At 32.7% G+C, this 13,302-nt stretch overlaps 1 protein-coding gene across 1 annotated transcript; it reads left to right on the top strand.

Annotated features, from left to right (window-relative positions):
- The first annotated feature begins 5,070 nt into the window (after positions 1–5,070).
- On the top strand, positions 5,071–9,485 carry LOC145326849 (protein N-terminal asparagine amidohydrolase-like). Its single transcript, XM_080170285.1, has 2 exons — positions 5,071–5,436; positions 8,088–9,485. Exons 1-2 carry the CDS (start codon positions 5,184–5,186, stop codon positions 8,972–8,974), a joined length of 1,140 nt encoding a protein of 379 aa, XP_080026411.1. The 5' UTR covers positions 5,071–5,183; the 3' UTR covers positions 8,975–9,485.
- The last annotated feature ends 3,817 nt before the right edge of the window (positions 9,486–13,302 follow it).

Below are 13,302 nucleotides of genomic sequence, written 5' to 3'. Positions count from 1 at the left end.
CCCCTAGTGGACTATAGGGGAGTAGCCGATAGTTTTACTTTTACATAAAGTTGTCAATCACAGAAATATTTAGCTTCACTTAAGTATGTAATAATAAGAATAGAAAATTTTGCTCAAATTATTTTTTGATGGGCAACTTCCTTTTAGATATGTCGCAACAATTATTTTAAGTGATCATTTTTATATTTACATACTTTTAAACGTTTATACAATATTGGAGTATTATATCCATAAAAAGCGCAGCAATGTAATTTTATAAAACTTATTCATTAGATTATTATTGTAAGTATTTTATTATTTGTGCTAGTATGCAAGGAGGGATGGGATAATGGACTTTAAATTTTACTAGTCCCCAAAGGATTTATAATCAATAACATTTATTAGATTGGGTTGTACACACTAACAATAAGTTTGATCTACATAAGGGGAATTATGATCTTCGACTGAGTCCTTTATTTTAGAGATGCCACATCTAGTTCAAAGGATGGTTTTAGGCTATTTTCTGTTGTCTGCATCCGTTCTCCTTGTAAAAGAGGGCCTCTAGATGCTTGGAGCGAAGCTACTAGTGTTTAAACTATGCTTTTTTAGATATATTATGTTAGATCATAGGAGCTTTTACTTTGGAATTTCCTAAATTATAATTGTTAGTTTTTTATTAAACATGCACAATAAGTCCATAAGTAGCACAGCAAGTAGGATTTAAGAAAGTAGTAAGATTTCACCAAAAAAATCAGCAGCCGTGAAAACTACATTGTCCCCCTCAGTGTTGTGGACAGATTAATGGACGTGGTAAAGTACAATATAGATTAAAGAGTATCTTCGCTACTGTATAATTATATGCTTTTTGAAAGCTTCATATATATTGCATGACAACGGATAAAGAATACACGTGGATATTATGACAGTAAAGAAATTGTCGACAATTTGTTGGTTGCTAACATAGACAGGATTTAATGGTTACTTCGTTCATCCTGTGAAAGGGGAGTGGATGGGGTTATGGGGGTGGATGTAGGGATCATTATTTTAGCCAGCTGCACGTTTCACACACATGATAATCTGGTGTAAGATCCAAGTAATAATAAATCAATTGGCAAGACATACACAAATAATAACTGTTCAAGAAAAGTTGTGCTTCTTAAATATTTCAAGATGAGGAGCGGTAAAAATTAAACAGGATGTAAATTTTGATTTATTACACAAAGAAAATATAAAAACTTTAGAAGGATCTTGGAGGAAGGGGACATTGGACTGTAATTAAAAATGGTACCCAAAGTTTTATATTTCGATGGCCTAAAAACCTTAGGTAATTTTCTTAAACATTGATTGATTGGTTCAAACTAACAGTGTCCAAACTTATGAACCAATAATTTAATCTACAGAAAAAATAATTTTGTTTGTCATAACTAGGAGTGTACATCAATTTATCCTCCATTGTCTTATCCCTTACAACAAAAAGAAAATTTTTTATAAATCAAAGTCAAATTAAAAAGAAAACAGAATATTAAACATTTTATTATAAGGATCTTAAAGTCACCTTAAACTTATCTGTGTAATCTGATCTAACTATAAAAATAAAAGTGTTAAGAGTCTAATTCAGTAATTTTGTATCTATCAGGAAGGTAAGGGACATTGGGCTGTCTATTAAACTAGTCCTCAAAGTTTGATATTAATGTTTTTCTATTGGTTGGCTTAACAATTTTGGGGACTTTTATTGAATTCTGATTAGTTGGTTCATTACATTGAGTGTCCAACCGACTCAACCACTAATTGGAATCTACAGAACAGGTAATTTTGTGTATCATCATCGGGGATGTACATTAATTTATCGTCCATGGTCTTTTCCCTGTGGATCCCTACATACTTATCTTTCTATCTATCTAACACGGATGTAGGTTGCCTACCCAACTAACCTAAGACAAATTAAAAAGCATTTTTGCAAATCTTAGATTTACAATTTTACTTTTGCAGTTAGGGAAAATAGTTGCATATTTTGCATTTACTTAATGATTTTAATATTTTCAGTATTGCTTTGTTTAAAATCCATTAGAACATAGGCGTCCAAGGGGGGGGGGTAATGGGCCATTTGGCACCCACAAACGATTTTGGGGGTGCCGTAGGCACCCCCAAAATTTTGTGAACAATACCCCCCCCAAAAAAAAATTACCCCTACCTTGGGGGTGCCGTAGGCACCCCCAACGATTTTGGGGGGGGTATTTACCCCCCCCAAACCATTTTGGGGGGGGTAATTACCCCCCCCAAAATAAATGTTCTTTAAAAAAAATTGAATGTTCTTAAAAAAAAATTTTACTGAAAATTTTTTTTTGGGGGGGAAGGGAGTAATCCTTGAGGTGTAATATATTTTATGTTCCTCGTTTGGTCTCCTAATAGTTAATGAAAAGTATATCCTAATGTTTCAATTAAATCAGATCTTGAAAACGACATTTAAACCGGCTTCCAAAAAACAGGTTTCTTACGAATACGTTCATAGCAGACAGATTGTTATTGTTTACAAATTTCATCATACACGCTAAACTAGAATAAAAAAGTGAAGTTATATTCTAATTGAAAAAAAAGATTTAAAGTTATTTTGGTGAACTGTGTTACCAAAAATAAAATAAGTAGTACATTAGTCGTTGAAATATCAAGCTTTATATCATTGCAAACTGTCAGTCAGTCATAAAATCTTTAGGGTAGGGCAGGGCCAAGTCAGTTGCTAGGCGAAATCGTTATTATTTTGACATATCTTCATTAAATGACATTTATCTCCATGTTCTAATCGATTGACAGAAAATTACATGAAACATAAGTTGTTTGTTGTTAAATTGCCTACAAAAAAGTATAAAAGCAAATTTTTGTGAGATGATTTTTACGGGTACTTATTGGGTCTCAAAGTCGAACGAGAAAAAAAACATTTTTTGATTATTTTTAAAGGTCAGAAAAAGATTGGGTTGTACAAAAACGGGTAAGAGTTAGGAGTCTAGACGTCTTCATGGGACAGAATAAGCATTCAATTCCATTGAAATCATAAAATAAGCTTGTTTAGTTTTCTCAAAACTAGATATAAAACTTACCAGGACCTATAAGACGCTTCACTTTAAAGTATAATCATATTGGTTCATTGGTTAGTGAGTTAATTATTGTATTTTTATGTTCTAAAGAATGAGATACTACTATATATTTGAATAGTAGTGGTGCCCTTAGCATCTAAGAACTCGTGTTTTCTAAAGGGTAAAAAGGGAGGAGAAAAATAGCCTAAAACCACTCAAAGGATTGACCTATAATAGTGTGGAACCATCATGAGATCTATGTGAAGCTTTCTTAAAAAGGAGAACTCAGTATTAAAAGTAATGAAATCTGAAGCTATAGTCAAATAAACCTTACTTACTACTTTATGTTATAGGATAGTACTTATTAACTTAATAGATTAGGTAGGTGCTTTTTTTACATAATTAAATTACCCCCCCCAAAAAAATTTTACCCCCGGGGTAAATTAGATTGGGGGGGGGGGTAATTACCCCCCCCCAACAGATTTGGGGGGAGTATTTACCCCCCCAACAGACTTTAGGGGGGTAATTACCCCCCCCAATCAAATTTTACCCCCGGGGTAAAAATTTTGGGGGGGATAAAAAAAAATTTCGGCGCGCTTTGCGCGCCATTTTACCCCCCCCCCAAACACGAATTACCCCCCCCCTACAATTTTTTACCCCCCCCCAAAAAAAAAGCTTGGACGCCCCTGCATTAGAATAGAACCGGTTCTATGGCAAACTGAAAAACGATGTATCTTATCGTATTATAGAAATATCTACGAATAATAAAACAAATATAATTACATTAATACCAGATTTGTTAGTCTGGGCCTTCGGATGTCAATAATACTATGCGATAAATAAGTACTATTTCTGTGTTTTTACTATTTTAAGTTTTGATATTTATCTAATTCTTTTATAAATAATTTACTCAATTCTGACTATTGAACTAATATTATGTACCAAATAGATTCTCTAGCTAGCATTGTTTTTTCAGTAGCACTTTTAATAAAGTAAAAAGATGACCGTTCATCTGTCTGTTTGTCTGAAGCAAAAAATCTCAAGAACCGCTCGTCTTAGTTTAAAACAAAACAAATCAATAGAATAAACCATCATTTTCATATACCTTACTGTTTCTTAACCAAAGAAAGAGAAACATGCTTATTCAAAGAGAAAGGAAATCAGATGGGGGAATTGGGGGAAAAGGGGCAAACCACCTGTTTTGAAAAATCAAATCTAGGAACGGGGGGGGGGGGGACCATTATATTGGGGTAATGCACCGTTTGTTGCGTATTTTAGCTCATCTTCAATTTTTATTATGATTTTTATCTGTGCGAATTAAAGCAATAGCTAGCTTTTATTGGAGATAGGAGAAGTAAAGAGAAATAGAAAAAAGAAAGATAGAATTAGAGATAGAAAAAAAGAGAGAAAAAGATTTAAGAAATATAGAAAAAGACAGAAAATTAGTGTAAAAATTTATAAAAGTACTTTTGATTAAAGTATTAAAGGTTTTTGTCTGTTGCTTAATATTTCGATAACTGATTAAATTTTGCATTTTAGAGAAGCTTTACATACTTCCTGGCATGGTTTTATACTCTTTTTAGATGGGATGGTTTTAGGCTAATTATTTGCCATTTCCCTACCTTTCTAAACACAAAACTCCTAGTTCCTTATGATGCAGCTTCTAGTATATAATAAAAGGATATAAATATATAGAGAAATTAAATGAAAATTATGAAAGAGAGTAAAGAAACTGCTAGCTCCCTAATATAATGATCAGAAAAATTTCGTTAATCTGTGCGCCTAAGATTTGCGTTCGCCGCCAAATGTTGCGCGCGCTCCACGTCTTGTGTCACGTCACGGGGCGCTCATTGTGCACGCTACGTTACTCTTCTTCTCGTGCGCGGGTATCCCCATACCCTTTCTCGAGGTATTTTACCTTCCCTTTTGAGACTAAAAAGATATACACTAGTAATACCCCAATTACCCCATTCTCTTTGTAACAGAACCAAAAATCTTCTTCAAAAGTTACCAAAATTGGGCTCAGTTTTACTTTGGTTTTCAGAGAGGCAGCGCGTATTTTGTGAAAATACAATTATTTATTACTTTAAAAAGTAAAGAACATTATAAATTTGAATATAACGCACTTAATACAAGATGGTTATATTAATAAACCACACTCCCGTATCTGACACACCCCGGAGCCTGAACTGGCTGTACAACCAGTACCCTAGCCTCAGGGACGGTGTCAAGAACCTGACCAACGCCGAGGCCAAGACTGTCAGCGGGGCTGGCAGCCTGTTTGTGTCTGTCCGCGAGTATGCTGTCACACACGCGACGGATAGCAAAATTTCTGTGGTTGGAACGGATAATTTGATTAACAACACAGCGGTTATTTTAAGAAATCCAGGTACTTAATTTTTGGGTAATTTTGAAAAAATTTTAGCAATCGGCTAGAAAATTCATATAAAAGAAATATTATTAGCTAAAAGATACTTTTATTATTAAAATACTATTGACTTTAGGATAAATCTTGTTTAAATTGAATTTAAAAAACTATGACATAGAAATGCGTGAATATTCTATTTTATGTCAAAGATTATCTTAAATGTCAACAGAAAAATAATAATAAATGATTGAAAACTTATGAAAAAGCATTTGGTAATATTTTAGTGTATAATAGGACTAGTTATTTTTCAAAATTAAAGCATAAAATCCACGAAAAGAAAAGATTTATATTATTAAGTTGATTTAGTGTGAAATTGTATATTTAAAAGAAAAGCTTTTTTGTTCTTTAAATTATATTGGGCTTGTTGTACAATATAATTTAAATTTTGGTTAGTTACATGAAACCAGAATTTTATTTTAAAATCAGAACAGTATTAGTCTTAGAGTTTTAGAAATAGAAATTTACATTTTGTTATGTTTTTCGTCTCAAGTTAAATTTAATCCTTAAATCACGTTATATTCAATAAAAGAAAGATTATTTTTTTTGTTTATTTTAATCTTTATAAATCTTCCCACCTTTTCTTACAGCTTCTCGTTTTTAATTCAAACTTTTTGTTTCAGTATTTTTGAAACGGTTTTGTATGCTTTAAATTTTTTGGTGTTTAAGTCAAACTAAGAAACTTTTAAAAAGCTATGAAAAAATAATATGATTATGGGAGAATCACAAAGTATCTCTTATAAAATGTGTATGCCTACATACCACCTAGGATAATCTATTTTGTTCTAACTTGGCAGTGATTTCCAGAGTTGATGATAAACAAAATTGCTCCTTCTGTAGATTATTGGTTGAAAAATTTGGGCACCATCAGTTTGTAAATAACCAATCCAAATCTAATATAAGTACCCAAAGTTCTTGAGCCAACGCATAAGATCACGTAGTTACAACCATTGGGTACTATTTCATTTGATGAACTAAACAGTTGTCATTTGAACAAAATATTTATTGAATTTGTCTCAAGATTTTAATATAATTTCTTATTGCATCACAACATATTCTTTTCTTTAAAAAAATAATATATTAACTTTTTTAGACGCTTTTTTTCTTCGGTAAATTGTATGCCATTTTGACCTCTAAATCTTTCTTACAATTTTAACTACAATTTCAAGCTTAATTTTAGAGATTAACAAAAACATATTTTATATACAAAATAAAATCAAATTGTTCTAGTACAATATGCTTATTATATCAAATTAAAGTTGGGTGAACTTCTAAGATGTAGTAGATTTAAAATAGCATTATAAATTTTTTAATATTTTAGTACATACAAATTACAAAACTATTTTTTAAAGCTCATATTTGAAGATATATCACAAGCACACACACATAATCACACACGCACAAACCCGCACACACAAAACACACACTCACAAACAAACACAAATGCAGCATTTCATCTGCCTGATTTTTCAGGCCTCTTTTTATCTTGCTGCATGAAAAGGTGTTGCTCAAAAATTGTCACAAATTTTTTGGTGCTTTATTTTTTTAAAGTTTTAACTCTCTTTTGTGTAACTTAATCCAAACCTTAATTTCGATTATTTATCTTTTTTATATTTACTTACAATAAAACTTCTAAAATAAATTAGCTTTTTCTGTGCCACACCCTTTCTGAAAGTATATGTTATAGGGGTATAGCTGGCACCTATTTATGACAAATTAACTTTGGATACTTTATCATAATCAACTTTATACTTCTTATACACTTTTCTTTGTATAACTTTGTATGTAGCTAGCTTTTTGCTCTTGCTATCTGGCTGTATATCTGTCTGTCTTTCTTGACTATCCATCCATCTTAAATTTAACATCATCAAATGATTTCTATCTGTCTTCCTGTCTATCTCTACCTTTTTCTATCTATCTATTTTATATCTTTATCAATAGATCTTTCTTGAACTTTGAAAGTTAATAGAAAAGCTGCACGACATGAAGATTATTAAATAGAAATTAGCTAAGCACTTCAATTTAAAATAGATAGATGTTTAGTTAAATTAAAAGATGGATGGATAATAAATAAATGAATAGATAGATGGAAAGATAAATGAAGTGCAGCCATTAATGTTTATAAAGAATTGATGTAATGCCAAACCTTTTTAAAATTTATCTTTTGTATTCGTGTCATGCCACTTCATTAGGCCAGGGGAACATTCTTGAATTTTATAAACTATCTGTCTATTTATTAATCTACTTGTCCGTTTATGTGTCTTATTAATCTATCCATCTTTTTTACCCATCCATTTATCCTTTATATTTTTAAAAATTCATTTTAAAAATCAAAATAAGAAAAAAATGTGGGTTTTTTTTCTTGCTTAAACCCCCTGAAACCCATTTTTTGTTGGCTAGCTCATTATTCAAATCTTTGGAAGCCTTGGCTCAAAAATTACTAGTTACATTAACAAGATAGATAGATAGATAGTAAGACAGATAGTAAGGCATATAATATGATGGACAGATAGATAATAGGTAATTATTAAGGTACATAAAAGCTTAGATAGAAAGGTAAATAGTTAGATTAATCCATAAGAATTGAACAAAATTTAATATTTTTAATATTTCAGGAACTGGAAGTATCCTGTTTGCTCACGTCGACAGAATGACCTCTGAAGACTTATCGACAATGATCAGCAAACTCGGAAACCCGTCAGTGCTCCAACTTCACCTTGTCGGCGGCTTTGCCGACACAAAGAACGTTTCAGAATCTTTGCTAACGCCCGTTCTTGCCTTGCTACACCGCAGCCCACAAAATATGGAACTTGTCACATGTTGTGTTGGTGATGCCTGTACACTGCTGCGTGGCGGTGCACCGTGGCCGCTGGTCTACGGCGTGGCCGTTTATGTCAAGAATGGAAGCATGTTTCCGGCCGCTTTCACAGACCGCGGACCCGATATGGACATGCGGCTCGCTAGGACGTTGGCCGGAGGCGAAACTGTCGGTATGCTGGATATATATTCACCTGATAGGGAAGAATTAAAAATTGGACCCTTTTCCTACATGCCCATGCGATCTGTCGACATCTGGTTAGGTCAATCAGACGACTTTATCCTGCAAAGCCTGACCCCATGCCCCGAAGTGGTGGCTGACCGAGAGGCCTTTGTCCGCCAGATCCGCGAAACCCTGCGTATGGTGAAATCCCATCCCTATCCGTCGGTGACACTGTTTCACAGCAACCAGTCCCGCTGTTACCGCAAGGACGACGTGTCAGGTATCTGGGTGCCCCTGTTCACCAACACTGTCACGTCTAACAATAACAACAACAACAGTTTCTGGTCTCCGCTGCCCTACAGCCTGCAGTGTTCCACCAAACCTGAGCCCATCAGCCATCATAACACATCCACCCCCTCCACTACCTATCAGGATGTGGATCTGTGTTTGAATTTCAAGCAGGAGGCTGCTACCACCTTCCTTCCCTGGCAGGGGTTCCAAGAATCTCAAGTGTATTACTAAGTCAATAGTGTGTTAAAAAGTCACAAATGAACTTAAATATTAATCCTGCGGGGCTTTACTCTACAGGAAAACCCTACTTATCTTGAAAAAAAGGCAAATGTCAGATGTGTTAAATAGAAGAAAATTACAGAGCCTTTTAATTTGCAGTCCTGCTTTATATAGAGGACTTGTAATAATGTCTCTCATACTGTGATAATATAAATAATAACCCTATAATGATAATGAAAGGAGTCCACTTATATGACAACTGTAAAAATTTTAAATAATTTTTTTTCTACAAAAAATCTTCCAAATTTCAGTAAGGAAAATTCACATATTTAATTTTGAAAGCTTTAATTTTTTTGTGATCTCATTAGAATTAAAAATAGACAGTCAATATTTTTTAAACCCCCAAAACCTTAAACAATGTGTTACATAATAGTCTAAATTTTGTGTTAATGTTATATTAAATTAATAAACAATATATGTGTTATGTATATAGAAATAAATTTGTATTATTATTCATCATAAAGTTTTATTTTTTTCATATTCGTTTTTGCTTATTAACAAGGACAATTTTGTCTACTTTTAGCGTAGCAATAACAATCTAACAAAATTTACAATCCTATAATTGAAAAAATCGCTCCTTAAAAGATTGGACATTAGTAGTTAAAAAACTATATAAGATTCTTAAAAAGAACCCAAATTTTTTTAACGAAAAAACTGTTCATAGAACTTTGAGTACCAGTATAATTTACGGTCAAATATACTCTCCCTCCCTGTCACTTGGTCACTATATGAAATGTGTGTGAAAGGAATGGAATGCCTTGTTTTAAAAATTGTATGATATGTAGAATATTTTTTTATAATTATGATATCAGATGAAACAGTTCTAGAATAATCATAGGATAGCTTTTTAGAGTAGCGCAGCTACTCTATAACTTTGTTTTCTCGGAAATCTTTGTTTTAGTAGCGAGGTTTGTAAGTTCAATGGAATAGAATAACTATAGATACACTTAACTGTAAATTTAATTGTTACAAAGTGGAAATGGAAATCTTTAATACTTAGCGTCGACGCAAATATGCTCTAAAAACAGCATTTGAATATTATGTCATCCATAAACACTTTTAATATCACAACAACTAGTTGCTTCGCCCTAAGCATTTATGGGAATAATATATATAAGATACTCGACTATTTTCCTTCATAATTTAAATGATAATGAGGATAAAAAAAATATGCTAGTTGCATCGCCCCCAACCTCTATGGGAGGGTAGGGGAGTTCAGGAAAATAGTCAAAAACCATCCAAAGACACTCGTAAGCCATCCCTGAAAAGTACAACCAATTCGTACCAGCATTAGACGAGATTTTTTTTCAGACAAAAAAACTTAATAATTATATAACAGGATATCTCTTTTTTAAAGTCATGAAATTGTAAACTCTAAAATTACTCAATTATGCGGATTTTTGGTATATGATGAAAACCTTTTTTTTCTCCATTCTTGTTAGACACAACACACACATACATACACACACACACACACATTATTATTTTGAGTTGAGATTTGAGAAATTAGATAATGATTGTATACCACCACACCGTAATCAGGCCAATACCAGCAGTGGTGTCTACCCAATTTTAGTACAACTACTAAGAAATTAAGTTTAATGGAAATTTGTAGAACAGATCTAGTAAAAAAGAGATTAGTGGAGATATGGAAATGATAAAATAAGAACAGGAGAGAGAAAAAAGTGAGGAAGATAGATAGATAAATAGATAGAAAGATAGAGATGAAGGGCATAATATTGAAATGAAAGGCAGTGGGGAGAGAGAAAGAAAGTTAGGTATTATATAATCAGGGAAACTGTACTCAAAGAGGCGTAGAGGGGATAGGAATATAGCTCAAAACCAACCCAAGAATTTAATCTGTAAATGAAATAGCCTAAAACCGCCACAGGACCTATGTTAAGCTTACATAAAATAGAGAACCCAATAGGTTGAGTAGCCATAAGCTTCAGACAAAAAAAACCTTACTGCTTTATTTAATAGGATTAAAAATAATATATTATATAGATTTTGAAAAAATTAGAGAAAGGCACTATATAATATTTACGTGAAAGTGTTTTAATTTGGGTAGATGCTTGTCAAAATTCGGATAGATACCCGCACATCCAAGACACTCATGGCGTGGGAACGGCTTCACAGATTTCTCAACTTCGCTGTAAACCCAAAATCAAGAAGATTTAGTATTTCTTACAAATTTTCACCCATTTCTAACATACAGACACAGTGGTAAAAATCTTCATGTAATTAAAACTTTAATAATAATAAAATGAAATGCTTATTTATGACGACAGGGAGGTAGAATAGATAAAAGACATTTAAACCTATGTAATCAGGGAGGGAGGGGGAGGGGCATTGGGCTGTTTATTACACTAGTCACCAAGGTTCTTATTCGTTAGCTTCACAACTTTAGGGACTTTATTGTACTTTGATTGGTTGGTTCCTTATGAGTGTCTAAACGTTTCAAATACTAATTTTAATCTACAGAGGGTATACCAATATATATATTGGGAATGTACATCAATTCATTGGCAATTGTCTTATCCCTTTATATTCCTGCAAATAAGAAAATATAAAAGTTTATTCAATTATAAGTAAAATTTTTGCCATTTCTCCATTGTGACCCAGCCCTCTATTTCCCCTTTTATTAGCCATACATCATCATTTCTTATTTTCCCCTTTTCTTAAATTTTTCTTCCACTCTCTCTTGTTAGAACTATGTAATGTGTATAATGTGTTTTTACAATGTAGTTAGTAAATTTAAAATATTAGTAAATATTGATATTTTCTATACGTTTCTGGACGATTGTTTGTGTCTGTAAATCAATTAAGATCTCTAAAATTGAATAAATTGTCCTCATTTTATTTCCTTAGCAAGCGTAGAACATTTTGGGGGCGAAAATCCAACTTGAAGAACAGATTAATATATTTACTCCCCATCACACCAAAAAAATATGTATGGGATGGAGAGCACTACTAGCAACTGTACCCGATTTTCTAAGGGATCCTTATTAGAAAAAAACAGTCAAAACCCATCTAGGAATATTTTGCTCATATGAAAAATTAGTTGTTTTCAAAAAACTGAAAGATGTATGGCATTTTGCTAAGTGTATGTTGGTACAAATTATTTTACAACAAAACTTTACTTTTAAACCAATGCAAAATTAAACTGGAAAGGACATTCCATTTTTTACTCAATTTTAAGCAGGATACGAAAATTGGATATAGAAGGTTTATGCGTGTGGGTAGGTCAGACAGAAGGACAGACAAACGGACAATTCCCGTAAAGAGCTTAGTTTTTTAAAATTTGAAACGTTAAACCATTTTTAGACATACCAAATTTGATACTTTTTAGTGTCCTTTTAAAGACAGGCACAATAAGGCAAATTTTGCAGCAATTACATGCCTCACTGGAATTTTAACCATGTACAGCATCACTCTATAAGTATTTATATCCCTCACTCTAATTACATGCCTCACTGGAATTTAAACCATGTACAGCATCACTCTATAAGTATTTATATCCCTTACTCTAATTACATGCCTCACTGGAATTTAAACCATGCACAACATCACTCTATAAGTATTTATATCCCTCACTCTAATTACATGCCTCACTGGAATTTAAACCATGCACAACATCACTCTATAAGTATTTATATCCCTCACTCTAATTACATGCCTCACTGGAATTTAAACCATGTACAGCATCACTCTATAAGAATTTATATCCCTCACTCTAATTACATGCCTCACTGGAATTTAAACCATGTACAACATTACTCTATAAGTATTTATATCCCTCACTCTAATTACATGCCTCACTGGAATTTAAACCATGCACAACATCACTCTATAAGTATTTATATCTCTCACTCTAATTACATGCTTCACTGGAATTTAAACCATGTACAACATTACTCTATAAGTATTTATATCCCTCACTCTAATTACATGCCTCACTGGAATTCAAACCATGTACAGCATCACTCTATAAGTATTTATATCTCTTACTATAATTACATGCCTCACTAGAATTTAAACCATGCACAACATCACTCTATAAGTAATTATATCCCTCACTCTAATTGCAATATACTTCTCTTTTTTTCTCTCTTTCTATCTTTTATCATTAAATGTCTCTATCCACTATTCTCTCTCTTCTATAGGTGGATATTGTGGCAGGGGAAAATTGTCTTCTATTCAGGTTGCTAACATGGAAATCATTTATTGCTCAGTTTGTTTTTCCAGTTGAGAGGGGATGGGGTAAAGAGAGGATATTT

Source organism: Acartia tonsa, chromosome 8 (assembly GCF_053477335.1).
Source record: "Acartia tonsa isolate MP-2025a chromosome 8, ASM5347733v1, whole genome shotgun sequence".
Classification (NCBI taxonomy): domain Eukaryota; kingdom Metazoa; phylum Arthropoda; class Copepoda; order Calanoida; family Acartiidae; genus Acartia; species Acartia tonsa.
Note: the sequence above shows the minus strand (reverse complement) of the source record. Positions and strands in the feature narration are given on the sequence as shown.

Excerpts from the sequence above, each read along its gene's own strand:
- LOC145326849 (XM_080170285.1), top strand. The coding sequence starts at position 5,184 with ATGGTTATATTAATAAACCACACTCCCGTATCTGACACACCCCGGAGC. Across the intron at positions 5,437-8,087 it reads GGTTATTTTAAGAAATCCAG|GAACTGGAAGTATCCTGTTT; the intron begins GTACTTAATTTT and ends TTAATATTTCAG.